Source organism: Pogona vitticeps, chromosome 3 (assembly GCF_051106095.1).
Source record: "Pogona vitticeps strain Pit_001003342236 chromosome 3, PviZW2.1, whole genome shotgun sequence".
Classification (NCBI taxonomy): domain Eukaryota; kingdom Metazoa; phylum Chordata; class Lepidosauria; order Squamata; family Agamidae; genus Pogona; species Pogona vitticeps.
The window spans coordinates 56,267,556-56,290,394 of NC_135785.1; the positions used below are offsets into that span (position 1 = coordinate 56,267,556).

The window sequence follows — 22,839 nt, forward strand, 5'->3', positions numbered from 1 at the left end:
CCTGTCTTTTCTCATTCTCATGGCTGGATTCAAAGGCAAGAAAATGAACTGGTCACTGCACCACTGCATAAAGCTTCAGTTAGATTTACCTTTGTGCCATGTTCTGTCATCTTATTTCTTCAGAAGTGGTGCCATCCATGGTTTCAACAATGATGTAACATGGCTGCCATGTACTTTTATTCTCTTGCCACCTGCTTCATCCTGTCATATTTTTATTTGTATTTCCAGTCAGCTTGGGTGCCCCAACTCCCATCTATTATACAGGATGATGAAAAATGTTTTTTTTTAAAATTTTTGTTACAGTGCTGATCACCATCACCAGCCCCAGTCTGTATTGGAGAATTTTGGTTTTTCCCCCTCTCAGTTAGCAGAGTATGATGTAGAAAAAAACACCACCCAGCAGTTGCACAGAAAATGTGGGGAGAACAGCTCAGTCTCAGCCCCCATCTGCCCTCTTGGTTTCTTTTCCACACAAATTAGCACTTTGTATGATAAAAGTACTGTAGAGGTAGTTAAAATAGAAAAGGGTATCTTTTCTTGCACTTACAATGTGTAGTTACAGTCAGAAGAATAAAAAATGTGGGGGGATTGAGTCTTCACCATGTGGAAGAGCCTCCCATGACTGTAGCTTGGTCAGAGGAAGTAGACATTATCAATAACAAAGACAATGGAAGCAAGCAAACAAACAAAGAAAGAAACAAACCAGAAGAGGGGTGGGGTCTTGCCTCAAATGCTAGGGGAAAGAAAAGAACTCTACCAATCAAGTGTATTGCAAAGGACAATCACATTAGATTGTAAAAGCCCCTTACCTCTGATATCCCTTTATGTCATGAGTGTGAAAACTGGCATAATAAAACTGTTGTCTTTTAGCTAAAGTTGAAATTACTAGATTCCAGATTTCATTCTGTTTCCTGTTCAGAGTTTAGAAAAAATGCTCTTTTGTATTCTGTCTTCCAGAATCCTTCAACCAGGATGGCCACCCATCTATTCTGTTTGCTTGACAAAGGATATAGTGTTCTAAAACATAGGCCTGTTTGTGGAGGTCAAGTAACAGGGAATTGATTATGAGCTGCTACCTGCCACTGCAGAATCTGAGTGCTTTAGCACTGTATGAGTCACTCTACTGACATGAAAGAAACAAAACCTACACTTTTAAAAGACTATAGTGAAAATACTGTCACTTTCTGCTGAGTGACAACAAATTGGAGTTAATCCTGAAGTGATGGTATAAGGAAATTTTACAGGGACTGATGCAATCTGGCTTTCAGAAACCCCAGGTTCTGTTCAACCATTTATTTAATACATTGTTGTTATATGTTTTTCACTTCTGTAAACTGTTCAGAATAGTGCATGGCATTAATGGGGCAGTATATACGTGGAAGAAATAAGTAAATAATAAATACATGAGATGCTCAGTCATACATCACAGTGGAACTCTTAACCTTCATCTGTTAGGATGGACCATTCCCCCCCCCCCCAGGAGTCATGTTCTGCTGAAGAATTCCACCAGAATTTGACCTGTAGTGTAGCCATTTCATTCTCATGAGAAGAGAAGACTCCTTGGAAAAGCCCTTGATGTTAGGAAAGTGCAAGAGGAGAAGGGGACGACAGAGGATGAGATGGTTGGACAGTGTCATCAAAGCAACCAACATGAATTTGACACAACTATGGGAGGCAGTGGAAGATAGGAGGGCCTGGTGTGCTCTGGTCCATGGGGTCACAAAGAGTCGGACACGACTAAACAACGACGTAGCCATTTCATGACATTGTCACCTGAAGAGATATAACAACATCCCTGAGTGTTCTCCACTTGTCATATAACAATTTTTTCCTAAACACAAAAAAAAAAAATAGATGGGACAAAATTGCACAAATTTATCATACTGTGTCATCAGGTTACTGATGTACTGGGACAAAAGATGTTCTATTCCTTTTTTTCAGTGCTGAGAAGTAGAAGTGACGCACTCAATGGAAGTTTAAAAAAATCCATATGGGTGAGCAGTAAATCCATCACTGTTGCACTGTGTCATTCAGTTTCACTGAGTGTTAATTAAAGCTTAATTCTTATAAAGGTTATGAAATTTTCATTTATTCTTTTTGTTCTAGCTCTTCCTCATATCCCCCAGCCTTTTATGCATATAAAAGGTTTGGTATTAATCAGCTCTGCACCTAATTCTGTCTCATATACTTGCTGGAATTTAATAGGATGGCTTCCAAGTTACTGTCGCATGCATGGAAAATGTGCCCAGGATAGGCTTTCCATTAAAATGTATTTAAACTGGAAGAGTATGCTGGCACTTTTACAACTATTTCAGGACTAGATCCCCAAAATACTATGACTAGCATTTCTTCTTTCTTCCTTCCAAAAGATTAACTGCTGCTTTATATTTAGGAACAGGGTTTTTTTTTTTAAAACTAAAGAATTGTATTCTTAACAGAGGCCCCTGACGGAAACCAAACAACTTTTACATTGATTTGTGGACTATGGAAATAAAACACGGTTGTAAAATAGTCACAGCTGGAATCTCCTTTTACATAACTGGTGTCTGAAGTGTGAACTGCTGTTTACATTCAGTGAGCTTACAATATTAATGAAAGCTGCAAATTTAGTGTATCTCTATTAAACAGAGACTAGCTGTAAGAAAGACAGTGGAAGCATATATTAAACATCCATTTTGACTGTAATTTCATATTGGTTTTCATAGACTTCTTATAGCTCTTGCTGCCCAGAAAAGGTTGCTGCCTGAAGTGGAGACCAAATGGCCAGCAGTCAACTGGAAGTCCAGTCAGTTTCTGTGTGAAAGCCATATGGATGAAAAAAAAGTCCTGGACTGCCCTTATTCAATAACATTGAATCCCCTGCCCCCAATTTCTAAAAAAAAATGTTTGCTGCTTCATTCAGACATTATTCCCACTGTGCTGCCTGTATGATATTATCTGGGCAGCTTTCTTTAGCTCCTTACATAGTAAAGGCTAGCCTGGCTGGTAACATGTTAAAGCTTACCATGTTTATTGATTCATTTTGGCATACGTTTTAATGGATTGGAGTCCCCTTCCTCAGGTCAGAGCTAGAACAAGGGTGAGGTGAGTGAGACACTTGTCATGAAAACAGGGGTGTGGAAGAAATATGCATCTACTGTATTATCCCAAGCATGCCATGCTGCTAAGAAAAGAGCACCATTCTAATTAACCTGTTTAAACAAAGGTTGTTTTCAGTTAAAAGCCTGATTAGTTATTCTATACCCATATTATTTTTTTTAATCCACATGATTAAGGGAGGCACTTAACATTGGTGATCTTGGGATGCATCACTGTCCATTGTTGTTTTGTTTACATGGAAAAGGACAAGTTTGTTGGGAAGACGTTCTTGTTCCCATGCAGCCTCTACCAGCAAGCAAGAATCCTGAGAGTGCTGTGGCTAACTGCTCATCTCCAAAAGCAGTGAGCTTATCCAGATGGGGAATGACTAACAGGGGCCTTGTTGTTGTTGTTTAGTCATTAAGTTGTGTCCGAGTCTTCGTGATCCCATGGACCAGAGCATGCCAGGCCCTCCAGTTGGTTCAAATTCATGTTGGTAGCTTTGATGACACTGTCCAACCATCTCGTCCTCTGTCGTCCCCTTCTCCTCTTGCCTTCATATTTTCCCAACATCAAGGTCTTTTCCAGGGAGTCTTCTCTTCTCATGAGATGGCCAAAGTATTGGAGCCTCAGTCTCTGTGGCCGGCATCTTCAGAGTGCTGTCCTCTGAAGATGCCGGCCACGGAGACTGGCGAAACGTTAGGAAGAACAACCTTCAGAACATGGCCAAAGAGCCCGAAAAACCCACAACAACTATTGGAGCCTCAGCTTTAGGATCTGTCCTTCCTGTGAGGAAGGGCCTGGGTACTTGAATTGAACCAAGTGTTGTGGTTTGTGTTCATGGTTCCATATTGCCTGCTTCCACACTTTATCCTTCTATTTTGAGAGCAATGTTTTCTTTCTTAGTGGCATCAGATAATGTCTGAAGTAGCAATGGTTGAGATTGTTGAAGTCATTAGAATTGGCAGCTTGTCTTAATATTCTTGGTTGTCTGGTAGTAAGAGTGTTTTAAAAATAAAATTTGTGCTAGTTTTGTTACATGTTCAGACACTACCTTGCATTTATAATTAGTTACTATTTTACACCTTTACAAAAAGGTCCTATATCATTAAATGACTTTTTCAAAACCAAAGTACTGTAGTTACCATAGGAGTATAAGAGGTGCAATTTTATGTTCTTGACTCAGGTGCAAAAATTAGCTCAGATGCCTGAAATGGTGCCCTGTGCTGGGTTGCCTTATTTAAGTGGTATCTTCTTGTATACCAGAAAGATTTTTTTTTTAAAAAAATGGGCTTCACTATTTGAAGAGTTCATTTGTAATTTTTTTGTCTGCTACAGTAGATGCTGATCAGATGGAAACTGATTTACTCAGTGTCCTAAGAAATGATGTCTGAAATTCACAATTCCTCCCTCTCTGTTTAGTAGTTCTTGTATTTTTTCTGTACCTACCTGAAGAGTGGATATACAATTGTGTCTCAACTTACGAATGTCCCAACTTACGACTGTTTTGAGTCCGTTCAATGGATTTAAATAGGGAAAACAAAAAATCACCAAAAATTAACAAAGACTCAGAACAAAGCCAAATTAAGTTTGCACATGTTTCACAAGGTGCACTACCGATTCCAAGCATTTAAAACAGGTTTCAAACATTTTAAGACACTTATAAATGAGCAAAAACGAACATCGTTAAGTGAAAATCCCCCATAGAGAACAGCGTTAAACGATGCGGAAAATTCCTCAAAGAAACACATCGTTAAGTGAATTCTTCATTAAACGAAGCAATCGCTAAGCGAGGCACCACTGTACATGGAATTGCAGCCAAAAAGGGTGCAACAGGGAAGGAATTTACAGGTTTTGTTACAACCTTGAAATAAAGTATTGTTCATTTTGTTTAAGAGCTTTGATGGATCAAGCTAAATACAGATTTTAGCATAACATTTGGGACATTTATGAGCATTTGTTGTCATTTTACTATCACTTCAAATTGTGGCATAACTTATTGGTAGATGGCGGCTGTTGAAAAGGATGATGTGTCATTGGTGATTAAATGTGACAAATCCAAAGCAGTTGTTTTGGGGGCATAAAACTGAGTTGTTTCCCCCCACAAGAGGTCAACAAAAGGATGTTGTAGACAACATCCCTAGGAAGAAGTGTAATATGATACAGCAAAAGGTGTTCTCCACCTAGTAATTTGATGCTTTTAAAGAGAGAACAGCTCGTATCCCATGCTGTATTTTTCAGTACTGTACTTTGCTTCTAACACATTTGGTGGTAAATACAAACAAGTATTAATGGCTGTTTGAAATGTTAATGGCATTTTTGGACCTCCACAGCCACTAGGTCAGGGGTCTTGGGAAGGAAGGGCACTCTCCAGGGAGGCAACCCCCCCCTCAGAGAAAACACACACACAGACACAGAGTGAGAGTGAGTTAACTTTCACCTCCCTGTTGTCTCCTCGAGTCTTGAGTGTTGCCACCTCCTGAGTGGGTTACGTGGCATAGCTGCTGGCACTTGGCTTGTGCTTTCCAGGCAGAGCTGGGAGGTGGTGCAGTGGGTGGTTGCCTCAGTGATGGAAGATTGTTATGGGGCAGAGGGACAGGTGGGGTGGGCCAGCAGACGACCCAGGCAAGGATGCACTATTGCTGGGAGGGAGCTGGTGGAGCGGCCCCCCGAGCGGCTGCTTTCGAGGGACACCTTGCCATTCCTCTGCTTCCTTCCCTCCTCCCTGGACCGCATTAATGGTGGGTTTCTGCTATGGTCTGCTTTTGCCTCTGCCGAGCCGTGTGGTGGTGAGACTGGCCCTTTCGCAGCCACGGACTCCCAGAGTACCAAACCAGGCCAGATAAAAAGACAAGGCAAGCTGGATGTGGCCTGCAGGCTGTAGTTTGGAGACCCTTGACCTGAACCAAGGTGGTAAGGGCTTTATCCTCTTCCTCCTAGGGAATGGCTGCTCTTGCAGCTCCCTTGCTCTTTCTTAACTTTTTTGCTCTTTCTTGAATCACAGTCCCTTCCTAAGACTTCCCCACCCACTGGACTGAACCAAGTAGTCTGCAAGGGTTTGACATCCGTGTTCTGTGCATTATTGCCGAAGAAAAAGTGGACTGCAATTGATATGAACATATTGAAGAGATCCTGGGATTTCAGTGTAGCTGAGGAAATGGCTAATATGCCAATACAATGAACTGACTCTCTTCTTAAGCCACTTCTTGATATTGGCAAATTGACAGCAGGCTGCTGTGGATCAAATACGGTCTGTATGCTATTTGGATGTGAGGATTACACTAAATGGCATACCAGATCTTTTTGCAACTCTGTTTAGCTCATTCCTATCTGCTTCAGTTGCCACAGCCCTCAACTTCTGTTTAGTGATGAGCTGTGTTTTGAAATTTATTACTATATTTTATTTTGAGAGAGAAACAACACCCAGAGTCTAATTACTTTGCCTCGCAGAGCAGTGGATCCCAACTTTTTTAACACCAAGGACCAGTTTAGTTGAAGACCATTCTCTGAAGGACTACAAGGGTGGCGTGCATGCGGGGGGCATGCGTGTGGGCAGGGGCAAGTATGTACATGTGTGTGTGTGCATCGGTGTGCCCGTGCAGGTAGGTATGTGATGTGGTGTGTGTGTGTGTGTGTGTGTGTGTGCAGGGCATGTGCGCGTATTTCTCTGTGCGTGTGTGCATCTGCACATGCATGTATGCAGAAGTGCATGTGTGCATGTGTAAGGTGGGTGGGAATGTGCTTCCAAGGCCATAGACCGGTACTGGTCTGTGGCCTGGATGTTGTGGATCCCTTTTGCAGAGGGTGCAGTAAACGTGAACTTATGTAGTTTACAATCCAGCAAAGCTGAGAACAAGAGTAGCTATTTGAGTTTGTATTTAACTGAAAAGATTGGCATGGGAGATATTGCCAGGGCTAGCACAGGTTGGAGGTGGCTTTTTAAAAATTGCGTTTGGAAGCGTAGACTTCATTGAATTGCAGTATCTTTAAAGCTGCCCTTGTCTAAATTTGCTCTTCCACTTCTTAGCCTCTCCACAGATTGGCATCCATCTTTTTTTTTGTACTGCTCTGTATGTAACCCTCAGACAGCTGGACGTATGCAGCACAACATTATGTGTGTAAGGATTTGCAGTTGGGGCACTAATCCAATACTGAAGATGTAACAAGGAATCTCAAACTCTCCCCTGGAAACAGCTAGAAAGGAGAGAGAGAATCTGCTTTGGATGCAACGTTCACCTCCTCGCTACCATCTCAAGGCCTTTGGCATTCATATACTGTACTCTATCAGTGGTCTTCTCTTTGAACTGAAAGAACTGTTGGATAGCTCAGTGATTTGGTTGGGAGTTTGATTCCCCACGAGGCCTCCTTGACAGAGGCTGGACTTGATGGTCCATAGGGTCCCTTCTAGCTCTGCGGTTTTAAGATTACTATTACAGTATTGTTGTTATAAAACAAGCATCCAGAAAGTAGCTGAAAACTAAATTCATCATTCAGTTTACATACTTCATCTGGTTTAATTATCTCAATCTATCTACAATCTACAGTACTTTGCATCCAAGTGGTGAGCTACTTTTGCTAATAAAATAATTGCTTTGCATTGCAGCTTGTTACTGAGAATCCAGCCATATCTTCTTGTACACAAACATGCTAAGAGTATGTAATTAATATTTGAAAGAATTAACATGGTATCTTATACGTCTTTCTGTTCTTGAAAGAGTGGCTGAGCAAGAGAACTACAGTGGACCCTTGACTTACAGACGGCTTGACTTACAGACTTTTTGAGTTACAGACTTCTCTGGCCGCAAAATCTAGGTTTGACTTGCAGCCTGAGAATTGACTTACAGACCAGAAAAAAACCAAAATAGAACAAAAACGGCCTGTTACGGGATTAATCGGTTTTCAATGCACTGTAGGTCAATGGAGACTTGACCTACAGACTTTTTGAACTTAATCCAATACGGATTAAGTTCTCAAGTCAAGACCCCACTGTATAGCAGTGAAGAACAAAAGGATCCTGATGTCAAATGCTAGGCTATCCAACTTTACATGAAGCTGTATGATTTTATGTCACAAATTCTTAATTAGACATTTGCTTTATTTAGCTCAGTATTCTCTTTGCTGTGTGTCACCGTTGCTGCATAGGTCTTTGCAAAACCCTCATGAGAAGGATTGCATTGTATTAACAGCTCTTTGAATGTTCTGTGACCCATTTCCACAATTCTTAACAAAAATAAAAATAAAGGTCTGTCAACAATGTAATGCAATAGCGAATGATCATACTGTCAGTGAAACTCTTATCTTCCACACATATATTTAAAGGTTAAGCTCATTCATTCACACATAAAAGACCCTTAGATGAAACTGCAGTTTGCTTTGAAGTTTTCATTGATAAGGCTCCCAAATGTAACAAGTCAAATCACAGTTTAGTTTTAGAGTATGATCTTTGCCTATTCTTCCATTTTTTGGCTAAGTTTTCTATAGTTCTTCAACATCACATGTGTAGATGTTGGTTTAGGTTTTTTTTTTAAACATATACCCATTGATTTGCAGAGTTACTATGCTATTTGAGTTAAAACCTCAAATATAAGTGGTTGCTGACTGGGGCAATTTCTTATGTTACTTGTGAATTTCTTGGCTTAGTATTGATAGATTTCATTATATAGCTTTCAGTAGTTTCCAGATCTCATTTCTTTTATTTCTTCTTTCAGACTCTATAGGTGGGCCTTTTCCTGCTTCCTCTCACCGATGCCACCACAAACAAAAACACTGTCTGCCCATCCCGCAGTGTGGAACCCTCTCTATCAGCCCATTGCTTTTCCACCCCCACACGAAGGGGTCACAGATTATCATGGACACCACACAGAAGGCAGTCAAACGGCAGGCCAGCTTCTGCAATGCAATCACCTTCAGCAACAGACCAATTGTTATCTATGAGCAAGTCAGGCTCAAGGTGAGTAAATCTCTTCCATTTGCTGTTTTGGAATAAAAATTAATATAGAATATCAGGCCCTCACAATATATTGCAAGATATATTTTATTATTGAAGCAATGCATATTAGATCATGGTTCTCAGCAGTATAGAGAAGAGCGTTCAGAGAACTGTTTTTTTTTCAAAAATACAGATCCTGATGTGTTCTCTTTTCTATCCATCCACTGACTATTTCTGCGGTATTGTGATGGTGAGCAAACACAGCAGCCCTAGTTCTACAGCAGGGGTCTCCAAACTTTTCAGCGGGAGGGCCAGATCATACATACTCCACATTTTTGAGGGTTGAAGGAAGGTGTGCATATACGCACACACTCCTGCACTTCCCCCCCCTTGGCCACATGCCTGCCCACTTGCCCACACACCCACTGATGCGTCTGCCCACCAGGCCAGATAAAAAGGCAAGGCGGGCTGAATGTGGCCTGCGGGCTGTAGTGTGGAGACCCCTGTTATAGAGTAATAAACCCAAACTTAGAAAAATTAGGGGGGGGTGTCGGACTACAACTTCCAGAATTCCTCCAGCTGGTTTGATCATACACATGCTGACAAGGGAATTCTAGATTTTGTAGTCCAAGAAAACTAACTTTTCTAAGCTTGGCTTAGGCATTGGCCACACAGGCTGGCTTTTCTCCTGGAAGAAACAGTGGAAAATCAGGTGCTCTGACTTGTTCAGCTATCCAGCTAGCTTATCACAGTGTAGCTTTTAAGAATTAAAGCTGTTTTCTTCATTTTATTACCTATGTGTTAGTGTGAAATAGAGATGAGTATAAAAAACCAGTTTTGCAGCAAAATTAGTAGAGTAAATAATCTTAAGAATTTAAGAAATCCTATAGTTTAAAAAAGTGATGAATGATGCTATGACTCTTGTTTATATGTTTACTGTAGTCAGCTGAGTTTATTGCATTTTTCTGCAGCCAAATAATCAACTTTAATGAAGTGATAGTCTGTCTGACAGCTGAAACAGAGGCAAGCATGGTCTTGCTAAACATATCAATTTGTTGCTCACTTTTAAAAAAGGCATTTTAACATAAGTCTTTAAGTATTCTCTAAAGGTAAGAGTGACACAATAACTTTTTGCTGTCCTTTGTCTGTTTGCTCACTTTTTACAAGAAATTCCAATGGCACTGTCAGCAACCCATGACCTGTCTATTTTCCTATTATTTTTGTCACCTTTTCTCATCCAGTAGTAAACCCAGCTTTTTAAAGAGGAAGCAACAGCACTTCAGGTGTACATTATTACTTGTTCTATTCTTTTGTTGTTCTGTGGCTTCTGCTTAACCTTCTGCCTAGTTAATGTTTCTTCCTTGTCTCCTTGCTGCTAAAGCCCTTGACATCTCCTGTTGCCCAGGGCCTGAGGGTTGTGGGGAGAGGAGCCTTTCTTGTTAGAGTAAGGACACCTCCATCTCTTGGCTGTTGCTGTTACTGTTGTTAAGAAAGTCTGGGGCACATGAGATCAGGAATCCTGATTTGGTGCATGGACCAGCATTTGTGATCTTTTCCTTTCCCTGCTTTGAAAAGATGTATTGAAATAATTGAGGCGAAGGGTTGTTTGGATGTGTGGCTCAGGTATGGACTTGGCCAAGAAGTCAAAAGTCACTGGTAATGTTATCTGGGGCTTTCTGGGAATTGTAGCCCAAAAAGTAACTTCTGCCAAGGTTACTACTGCAAAGGGAGATGGAGAACCAGATATTTTGATTGATGTATTACTACAAGAGTTAATTTTTAAAGGCAGAAATGAGAGGTTGTCACTCATTCTTGAAGGACAAGGCCCTATGACAATCAGTGAAGCTTGCTCCTGAATATTTATTCCTAAGTTCCTTCTGAAGAGTGCCAGTTTTGCCCCTGCTATGGACCATAAAAACATATTAGTCAGAATACAAGAGTATATTCAGTACTGATGGGGAGTACAGTTATAATGGTATTTTCAGCCAATTGTGGAAGAGCAATGTTTCAGTGGTAGTAAATGGCCCAGGGGTGAATATTTCCAAAATATAATTAACCAAAGTACTCACTGTCTTCAAGCAGTATTACTTTTAGCCTCCAATGGGCATCTTTATTGTGGTCATAGTTAAAGTTTATTTCTGTCATTACATGTTACTATTATTGCACTATATCTTGAGAAGCTTAAATGATTAAAGTCTCAATGCAGCCTTTTTCCTGTCTTTAAAACATTATTGCTGGAAGCCTAGATTACTGTGATAATGCTTTGTACTCGATTCTCTTGCATATGCCATTCTCTGTCTATTTCCTTGGATAAGAGACTTCTTAAAATACCCCTTGCTTAGTTTGCAGTCAGCTTTTTGACATTGTGCTCTGAAGAATGGATTTTAATTCCTTGATTTATGCAATGAGAAGTAACTGGTTTGCATCATCATCACCTTAGAACTGTAGAACTGGAAGGGATCCTATGGATCATTGAATTCCCAACCTCTGGCTCCATAGCCAGATACCTTAACCACTGAGCTATCCAACAGTTCTAAATAGAATAGGTTAATATTTGGAATGATTCATCCAGTTGAACTGAATCCAAGAATAAGGGTGTTGAGTTGGGCTTATGCATACAATCAGCACGTGAATGAGGCAATAGAAACAGATCTCCTGACCCCATATTCTATTACATGCACCTTGAGGGCCCTTTGCCTCCCACTCTTGAGGCTGCATGACTAGTTGGTCTCATCTTCTGATGTCTGCACATTGAACAATATATTTCTTTTTGGTAATAGTTCCTAATTCCTCACCCCATTCACAACACTCCTCATGCAGCTTTTCCTCCCAGTGACACATTGCCATAAGATCAAGTCTGTCCAACTTTCATACACAGTCAGATCTTAACCCTCTATCAAAAGGTCGATATGAAACACCATCAATATCTGGGCCATGCTTCCAGGATCATTACTGGAAATCATCCTGATTCTATTGCTGTTTCCTCCCTTTTAGATCACCAAGAAGCAATGTTGTTGGAGTGGGGCTCTTCGGCTTGGATTTACCTCCAAGGATCCCTCTAGGATTAACCCAGAAACCCTTCCTAAGTATGCATGTCCGGACTTGGTTTCTCAGAGTGGATTTTGGGCCAAGGCTCTTCCAGAAGAATTTGCAAATGAAGGAAACATCATAGCATTCTGGGTGGACAAAAAGGGACGTGTATTTTATCGGGTTAATGACTCTGCTGCCATGTTGTTCTTCAGTGGGGTAAGGACCACCGAACCACTGTGGGCTTTGATTGACGTGTATGGACTCACACGTGGCGTGCAGCTACTAGGTAGGTGCATATCAGAAAATGTAGCTTTATTGTGGAAGGCCAAATTCTGCTGCTGACATCAATTTTTTAAAATTCTCTATCTTATCTGAATGAGTCAAGGAAAGTTTGGTGGCTGGAAAATGGAATCAGATTTTATCATTTCTGTTGTTGTCACTTCCTCAAAGACCATATAACCCATTCATGCATTTCAATGCCAAACCCCCTGTGACATGCATATATGGCAATCCAGCAACCTGTTTCTGTCTTGCATATGCTATAAAGAGACTAGATGCTGCCTTCTTTATACTGCAATAAATACTCACCTTTCTTGTTGCTGGAGATCAGAAAGGACAAGGTTTGTATATGGCATACAAAGCACAACAAGGAAGAATATTGTTGCCTTTGAAAGCCCCAGAGCTTTGTTGTACTGTAAAGTTTTTAATGAGCCAAAGTCCACTTCATCAGAAATACAGCATGATATTGTGAGTAGGTAGGTGTGCATACACACATACAACTGTGGTCATATAATTATTTTAACTTTAACTCTTTAACAATTTAAAGAATTGTTGCAACCCTTTTTTTTGTATTTCATAGCCATTGGGCTGTAATACCACATGAGAAAGTAGAAGGCCTCTTGGTAGCTAGTCAGACTATTTGTTGATCTGGCCTAGTATAGTCTGCTCTGACTAAAGGGGACTTGTCAGGGTTCAGGCGAAGGACTGCCATGTTGCATTCTCTCCAGTCAAATCCTTGGAAGTGCCCAGAATTGAACCTGGGACCCCTTAAATGCAAAATGACTGAGTTATAACAGAGGTTACAATATTATTTAAGGTGCCACAAGGATCTTAATTATTTTCCTGGAAGGGACAAGCACAGCTAATCTACTGGAAGCAGTACGACTTGATATACAGATGGAAGGTTGGGTAGACTGCCTTCATTTCCAGTCTAAAACTGTTTTGAGTTGTAGAAAATAGCTCAGACTAGTATCCTGTTGTCTATATGTGGAGCAGAAGTGAAATGGGCCATCTCCCTATGGCATTCCTGTTCTTGCATGGGTTACAATAATAGTCACAAACTGTTCACATAATGGGGAGCCTGTCAGAGTAAGATAGGATACAGTGGGGTCTTGACTTAAGAACGGCTCGAGTTAAGAACATTTTGACTTAAGAACCACTCTCATAGGAAAATATTGACTTGACTTAAGTACTTAGATTTGAGTTAAGAACTGAAAAAAAACCACGTGGGAGGCAGGGAAAGTGCAAAATTTGAACTTTCAGTTAACTGTTGGCCAGTGAAAAGGGTGCCTGTCTGCTTCCTCACTCCTCCCAGCGTTTAGAGAGTGGATTGGGAGTCTTCGGACTGCCTGGTACTGCCTGGACTGTATCTTCCCTGCCTTCCCTGAACCTTTCTTGACCTAAGAAAAAAAGAAACAAAATATCCCCCTCTAGTGGTCGAAGGCAGAATAGCAGCTTCCCATTAGTTTCTATGGACGGAAAGAGCAGATACGGATCAAATGGTTTTCAATGCATTCCTATGGGAAATGCAGATTTGACCTGAGAACTTTTTGACTTGAGAACCGCCTTCCAATACGGATTAAGTTCTCAAGTCAAGACCCCACTGTACTTGCATGATTTCTCTTCTGCTCTGTGTTCAGGGCACATGATACTATCCATAGTCCTGTATGTTGACCATCCCAGCTTCAAGGCATCTCCCATCTTTTTTAAAAACCCTCTGGCTTAATTAAAGCTAAACAGCTGAAGTTCCTGTGACGTTTCAGCCACATTTTGACTGAGCATCATCATCATCATCATCATCATCATCATCATCATCATCATCATCATCATCATCATCATCATCATCATCCCCTTCCAGCGATGTTTAATGCCATCCTTGCAAATCTTACTTTTTAAACTCTTGTTCACAAGAATATCTAAGGCTAAGGAAACAAAAGGTTGGAAATAATAAATCACTATGAAAATAAACATCATTAATAAGAGAATTTATGTTATGACAGACTATTGGTGCACATTCTGAAGCATGGAATGTACTCTAAGAGTTTCTTTTTATTTCCATCTGTCTTGCATCTGACATAGGGAAATGTATTTCATGCTTTATGTATGAAATGCTTTACCTGAGGGAAGGACTGATTAGCTGTTATTGACATACAGGCGAAATTTCTGTTCTTAAAAATATCAAGTTAAATGTACTGAATTTGTTTCCCAGACCGGGAGATAATTTTCAGTAGATTATTTAATTGCACAGTAAATACACAGCTGTGAAAACCATGTTATTGTGTTGTAAATCCTCAGCTCTTGTGAAAGTTGGTACTGAACTGAATATTCTGAACACTTCTAATGGCAAAGCCTTAGGATAAATGAATGTTCTACTGTGAGGTTAATCTGTCTGAAATTCAGAACCAATTAACACTCCAATCCTTTTTACACTTTGAAGGTTAACACAAATTGACATTTTCTGCATAGGAATTGTCCTGGTGTATAACTCAAAACAGATGCATTTCATCACTTAATATACTGCAGAAAATCTTTGCAGAGTGAAATGAAAAAGTTTAACTGCTAGTCTATTCACAAGAATTTTATAAAGTAAGTGCATTTAAAAAGGACATATTTCAGAATCATTTTATAGACAGAATAATAGTGTGAATTCCTGGTATTTTGAAGGGACTATCAGAATATATCTTTTGGAAAGTATTTGTATTATACTGGGGGGAAATGCCTGGTAAAATTTTAGAATATTTGAGATTTTGTCATGCCACCCATTTTAGAAAGGAAGGAAAATGCACCCCAGAGCTGTGTTCCATATTCTGATAAACAACGTTATTTAAATGCTTAAAATGAAATTCACAAAGAATAATTGTATCGTGTTAAAGTCTGTAGGTTTTGATACCTTAAAAGGCTTCAGCTCTTTTTTAAAATACAGTAACTTATTTTTCCAAATCTATTTCTTTCTTTGTGAAATCGTGAATTATCTCTGAGAGGGATTCCCCCACCCGAGAGGGTACTGTGTTAGCATTTTTAGATGCTGATATCTTGAAATAGATTCCTACTGCTTTGTAAATAGATGTTAGCTCTCTGACCCTCGTGATTCCATAATATTTTTTTATATATTTCAAATGTCCAAGAGGAATTAGCCTGCTATCTTAATTTTTTTAAAAATCTTCCTTTCACTCTTCTTTATCTGAAGAATTAATGGCAGGTGCATCTTGAAAGTATTTTGCCTCTGCCAGTTAGTTAAATGTGTTGTAAGTTGTAAGTAGTATTATTAGGCACCTGCCATCAAGATTCCAGTGCCACTTAGAATGAGTTTATGCAATGGTCATTTAATGCTCAGACATTTATTTATAGCATGTTCCAATTGACTTTGGCAGGCCTTAATCTTGGCAATTGTCTTCAAGCCTCTTAATCTTGTTTCTTATGTGTCTTAGTTCTTCATTATATGGTGTCAATGCTCTGGTGGTCCTTGACATATTATTCATCATCACGTACACACTCCTTTTCTTGGCTTGCTATTTTTAATGAAAGGCATTGGGTGGAAAAATCCAGCAAAATGAAAAGGGAACAGTGGTTCTGTATTCTGGGAAGACCTTTTTGAAAATCAGCCTGGCTAGCAGAAGCAGTGTCCTTGAAAGTACACATTCTGTTTCACTTATAGCTATTGAAAGCTGTGTTTGTACATCTAAGAGAAAGGTCTAATAATGCATAGAGGCACACCAAAGAGTTACATGATTTACAGTGAAAATAATAAGCTCATTTTACACATTCCACAGAAGTGACAGGAGGGAATGTGATGAATCACTTGGTTTGCCTCTCTTGTATTTCTAGATCTTGTATGAAGAATGGTTATGTTTGTACCCCTGCTGCAAGATGCACCCTGCATTAGGAAATATTATACACTGGAGGTTATTCTAATTCATGAGGCCAATGAGAGTGGGCAGAGCAAGGGCAACCCACTGACATTACTCTTTGTACTAGGTCTTCTGTGGAACATATGGCAAGCCATAAATAATAATCAAAGCCTACCCAGCCCACCCTGGTACTAGATATGGAGAAAATAAGTCTCTCTTTCTTCAAGTTGCTATTAGAGATGTTAAAGAGTTACTTGAAGTTCTTCCAGAATTCTGTCTAATCCTTCTATGGTCCCACTGATAGAACTTCTATAATTCTGATAGGAATACAGTATACGAAACTATCTTAAACAAAGTTAGAGTGTTGTTCTGTCCAGCTATATCAATGTTTACAATGAATGGCAGTGCTTCCCCAGGGTTTTGGATAGGAAATCTTACATTACCATGCCTATAGAAGCAAAGGATTCAAGCTGGAAGTGATTGTGTTGTTTGCTTGTTTGTTTGAACAATGTGCTCTACCAATGAACCACAGATTGAAATTTTCTTCCACGTATACTAAAATTCATAATAATTCATCTCTTATTTCTCCAGTATCCTGAAGGATTTTTTAAAAAAGATATCACGATAATGAAACAGAGCATCAAATAAAAAGCGTTGGCTAAACAGATTACATAGGATTACTTTCCTAATATCGAGAAGTCAGTATTTTGAAGATAAGCATATTGATGCTGCTAAATAATAGGAAGTGCATATTTTGTTCCATTATTTTCTCATCATGATCGATGGTTGTGTAATACATTTTATTTTGGATGATAACTTATGCATTATAATTTCTTATCCTAAAAGTGAAAGTAAATGAAAGCAAAGAATTAATCTTTGCAACATGTTTATTTATTTATTTATTTATTTATTTATTTCATTTCTATCCCGCCTATCTGGCCAAATTCGACCACTCTAGGCGGCTTACAATCAACAATAGTAAATATTAAAACCATTACAAATACACGAAAATAGAGATCATAGGAGTACAAAAGAAAAGGTCGTCAGGAATTAACTGTTGGAATTAGCTGTTGGGAAGGCCTGCTTATACATAAATGTTTTTAGTTGTTTTTTAAAAGTGCCCAGCGAGGGGGGCCGCACGTATCTCAGGAGGCAAGTTGTTCCATAGGCGAGGAGCCACCGCCGAGAAGGCCCGATTTCTGGTCTTTTCCTTCCGGGCCTCTCTCGGGGTCAGGCTCCTCAGCCTTACCTCCTGGCTTGCGCGGGTGACACGGGTAGATCTTGGTGGGAGGAGGCGTTCCGCCAGATATTGAGGTCCTAAACCGTTTAGGGCTTTATAAGTAAGCATCAGTACTTTGAAGTCGATGCGGAATCGGATGGGCAGCCAATGCAATGCGGCCAGAGTGGGGGAGATATGTTGGTATCTTCTCACTCCACTGAGTAGCCTGGCCGCAGCATTCTGCACCACCTGAAGTTTCCGCAGCAGCCTCAAAGGTAGCCCCACGTAGAGCGCATTACAGTGGTCTAATCTTGAGATTACAAGCGCATGTACCAAAGTAGTGAGGGCCCCCACGTCAAGGTAGGGTCGCAGCTGGGCTATCCGCCTAAGATGGAAAAATGCGGTACGGACCACAGACGCCACCTGGTTTTCCATAGTGAGCGCCGGGTCCAGATGGATACCCAAGCTGTGAACCCCATCGCTGACAGGCAGGGTCACGCCCCCAAAAATGAGGGAATCACCCAAATCCCCAGCTGTGGGAGCGCCCACCCTCAGTACCTCCGTCTTGTCCGGGTTCAGCCTCAGCCCGTTCTCCTGCATCCATTCCCGTACAGTCTCCAGGCAACGCTGAAGGGACAGAACGGCATCTCCTGCAGTTGGAAAAAAGGAGATGTAGAGCTGCGTGTCATCAGCATATTGGTGGCACCGAGCTCCACACCCCCTGATGACCCTCCCCAGCGGCCTCATGTAGATGTTAAACAGCATTGGGGAGATGATCGACCCCTGTGGAACCCCACAGTTGAGGCTCCACGGGGCCGAGACATTCTCCCCAAGCTGGACTCTCTGGGGTCGGTCCTCCAAGAAGGAACGGAGCCAGGCAAATGCCCGGCCGCCTATTCCTAACTCGGTGAGCCTCCCCAGGAGGATACCGTGGTCAATGGTATCGAAGGCCGCTGAGATGTCGAGGAGGACCAGCAGAGACATTTTGCCCCTGTCGGCCTCCCTCAACAGGTCATCGCACAGGGCGACCAATGCCGTTTCTGTTCCATGGCGCGGCCTGAATCCCGACTGGAATGGATCCAGGGCATCTGTTTCATCCAGGAACGCCTGAAGCTGATCGGCCACCACCCTCTCAACTACCTTGCTTAAGAAAGAAACATTGGCGACGGGCCTATAATTGCCAATTTCGTCCGCCGCCAAGCTCGGTTTCTTTCTTATGGGCCTAATGAGTGTGTCCTTGAGGGCAGAGGGAAATCTGCCCTCAAGGAAAGACCCATTAATTATTACAGTGGCCCATTCCGTTGTTGAGGACCTGGCTGCCTTGATTAGCCAGGCCGGGCAAGGGTCTAAAGAGGAGGTGGTGGCACGACAGCGGTCAAGCGTCCTGGCCACAGTGTCGGGCGAAACGGGCTGAAAAGAATCAAAAGTCACCGGACAAGACGGAGCGCTGGACATCTCAGCTCGACTCACTGTGTTCAAAAAAGGGGAGAGGTCCCGGCGGATGGCCTCCACTTTAGATTTAAAAAATGCTGCAAATTGGTCCGGTGTAAAACTAGGGGGAGGCCTATCTCCCGGGCCAACTCCGGATAGGTCACGTACTATACGGAATAATTCCGCCTGCTGATTGGACGCCTCGCTTATCCGGTTAGCGAGGTATGTTCGATTGGCAGCCTTTACCTTGGCCTGGTAAAGGTTAGTAGCGACCTTAACAGCTATACGATTAAAAACCGTCGGGTCCTTTCTCCATTTGCGCTCTAGCCGTCTCCTGACCCGCTTCGACGTCCGGAGGTCCTGGGTAAACCAGGGCGCCGGGCGATCTCTGCGGCAGAGAGGGCGTTTAGGTGAGAACATGTCAACGGCACTAGTCGCGGCAGTGGACCAAGCCTCGACCAGAGCCTCGACAGGAACGCCAGCCAGGTCAGCCGTAATCCCTCTCATGGCATCCTGGAATCCAGTCGGATCCAGTAGCCTTCGAGGGCGGACCATAACAATAGGTCCGGGCTCCCTGCGAGGGGGGAGAGCCATCTTGGTGGTACATCTTATTAGGTGGTGATCCGACCATGACAAGGGTACCGACTCAAGGTCAGTCACCATCGGACCACTCTCGCTCCCATTGGTAGAAAAGACCAGGTCTAGTGTATGGCCGCCCACGTGTGTAGGGCCGTTAACATGCTGGGACATGTTCAAGAAGGCCATGGTCTCCAAGAACTCAAGAGCTGGACCAGAAGACTCTGCCCCCGCACGCACGTTGAAGTCCCCCAGTACCAATAGCCTCTTGTTTTGCTGCTCTTCAAATTATTCAGCAGAGTAGTACGTTGTTTCATCTCTGTAAATAACTTTCTCTCTCTCTCTCTCTCTTTTTCTTTCTTTGTGTCAGAGCACTGTACAATCCAGAAATATGAATGCATATAAAATTAAAAACAAATTAAAATGTTAAGATAATCAGACTGTTTTTGACCAGAAGTGAGCTACTTCAATAGTGTTAGCTCTTCTTTTGTATATTTGATGGGGCATAAATTGCATGCATATAAGTGCTATATTGATTGAATTTCTCCACAGTCACAGAAAATTTGTCCTGTATACAAGTAACTTCATTTTTCTTGATTATTCTTTGATCTTCCTACTTCACTTCAAAATCTATTTAGGGACTTCCAGATGATCAAGCTGGAGTCCTGTCCTGGAGACAAACTCCAGCATTCATTCATTCAGCAAGCTATGTTGTTTTTGTTTCCCATAGGTTTAACCTAGACTCTTCCAGTTGAATATTTAGAGCTAGAGATGTGTGCAGAAAATATTTCTCCAGTTTTAGCATTACAGTGGTGCCTTGACTTAAGAACTTAATCCGTATTGGAATGGTGTCTGTAAGTCAAAACGTTCTTAAGTCAAAGCAGCATTTCCCATAGGAATGCATTGAAAACCAATCAATCCGTTCCGGCTGTTTTTTGTCCTTATGTCAAGTCACGGTTCATAAGTCAAAACATGAGTTCCCATAGGAACTAATGCAAAACTGGTTAATCCGTACTCTATCACTAGGGGAGAAAATTTTTAATTATTTCTTCTTCTTTTGACCTAAGATGAACTTAGGTCAAAAAAAGGGCAGACGGGTTTTTTCGCTTGTAAGTCAAGGCACAGTTCGTAACTCAAAGCAATATTTCACATCTGGAGCTGTTCGTAACTCAAAGCATTCATATGTCAGGGTGTTCGTAAGTCAAGGCACCACTGTATTTAGGAGGTTGGTGTCCATGAAGTAGGGTGCTGTGATACTTTATTTCATTAATTATTTGCTTGCACCTCATGGCATATCACTGGAGGTGCAATGCCAGCCAAATTACTGTATAGACTTTTTCAATGGTGGTAGTTTTCCATCAGACAGTAATAATTCTGCATGATTCATTAAGAGCTACGGCTACTTGTTTGGCATGTGCTGATTTATTTATTTATTATTTATTTATTTGTTTGTTTATTGGACTTATATACCGCCCCATAGCGCTACAAGCACTCTCCGGGCAGTTTACAATTTTTTAATTATACAGGCTACACATTGCCTGTATACCATAGTGCATTTATACCATAAATTGCATTTATACCATAGTGCACTCGCATATTCTGTTGTGGAGTAGCACAGAGACAAACCTCTTGTTCTTATTGTTTGTGGGGGTGTACCCCAATCTGTACATTATTTCTGTCAGCTTTCTGTTTGCTGTTTAGAGTATGTTTTCTGTAGGTCAGGGTTCAATTCAGAGTGATATCCACATACTTTAGGGTAGGACAGTGTTCCAAAATCTTGCCTTTCCAACTTACTGTACTCAGAACTTTTTCCTCTGCTTCTCTAACCTTTAAGTGGAAGGCACAGACATGCGTGCTTAAAGGATTTCAGCTGGTAGTTTTTATAATAAAAATAAAGATCTTCTAATGCAGATGTTAGCTGGTGCAAAAAAAAAGCAAAAGCAAAATGTGCTGCTTAATTTATCAACCTTGGGAGGCTGAAAGAACCTTGAACTGGCTACCTGAGATTCAACCCCAGTCATGACCACTGTTTTGGCTGCAGTACAACAGTTTAACCATGGCACCACGAGGCTCTTCAACATCAAAATGGTGCTCAATGGCCTCAAAGGTTTTCTCCTGGGCTGTCAAATATTTGCTTTCACTAGCTAAATATTTGTTTCTGTAGGCTTATATTGATGTAAACATACTTGTAAAATACATTCACATGCATGCCCCATGGTTAGCATGGGTGTGCCAATCAATCTATATACACATTTACAGTTTTTAGAAGGCATGTAGCCAGTGTTCAGTCCAACATGAGCTCCATTTTTTCAAGTGACCACTGTTATGGTATGTGAATTCACAGAACCAGATTCCCTCATGGATGTGGCTTCATCAAAAGGAAAAGGGAGATAGTCTCTCTCTATCAGTCTGCTGGGACAAACTGCTGTATGTCTTGCTGGTCTCATCCTTGCAGCCAAAAACAAGAAACCAAAGTATTCTTTGCTGCATTGGCAAGGATGGCAAGGGATGTCTGGGCACCGCAACAACATTTTTGATGTAGGAAATAATTGTTATACAGTATATAAAATTGTCCATTCTGAGATACAACTGAAAACTTTTTAAAAATCTATTGTGCAAATTGCTTAAAACCAGGATGATTATTCATTTAAGAGTCTGAAGTACTGGATGGGTTGTGTATGACTTTTCCCACTCATCTGCCAATCCTGTGCTAGCTATGATTGCCAAAGAGAAAGGACTTTAGAGACATTTTGCACAATCACCATGAGGAGAATTAAAGAGTTCTTTGTTGTGCTCTTGGCTGAAGGAAAGGGATCTCATGGGGCTTGAAAATTCCTTGGCCTTTCCACACGGTTAAATTAAAGAGGAGAAATTAAAACCAAGGACTGGCTAGGACTAACTATCATTTGGCTCTTTGGCTCTTAGAACTGGCTCATTGAGGGTTGCCAGATTCAGGGCACTGGCTGAAGTCTCAGAGACATGTTATACTTCTCTAGTTCCCCAGATCAGGATATAAACATCTTGGCAAGCAATGCTAGACAAGAAAAAAGTTTTATGTTTTTATTACTTTAAAAGCTTGCCATCCCAACTAGCTCTGAGGCTCACCGGTTCATTTTGAAGATGTATTCATGTATTTTGGGCCTATGCAGCCATGGCATGACAGGGTATGACAGGAAGAGGCTGGGGAGAAAGCTGGCAGGTGAATGCAGTTGGACCCATTGTGACATTTGGAGCAAGACATGGAAGTGGTTATCACTCTTACAGTCCTGAATTGAGACCAAAATCCTTGCTTAGACTTTGGCAGCAGTTGCACAGGTCCTGGAAATAAAATCTTGTGGGCAGATGGGTGCACCTTCTACAAGGCCCAGCAGCAGCATGTGTCTTGGAAAAACTACTTACATGTCATGTATGCTACCAGTAAGGTTGTATGAAGTGCAAGCCATAGCAGG

At 41.3% G+C, this 22,839-nt stretch overlaps 1 protein-coding gene across 3 annotated transcripts in view; it reads left to right on the forward strand.

Moving 5' to 3' along the window:
• The window catches only part of NEURL1 (neuralized E3 ubiquitin protein ligase 1), a 202,977-nt gene that overhangs the window by 125,543 nt on the left and 54,595 nt on the right, over positions 1 to 22,839 (forward strand). For all 3 annotated transcript variants that reach the window (XM_020788959.3, XM_078389488.1, XM_020788960.3), the window contains exons 2-3: positions 8,787 to 9,028; positions 12,002 to 12,323. In XM_020788959.3, the coding sequence (XP_020644618.3) occupies positions 8,787 to 9,028; positions 12,002 to 12,323 (564 nt within the window). The remainder of the gene's footprint in view (positions 1 to 8,786; positions 9,029 to 12,001; positions 12,324 to 22,839) is intronic.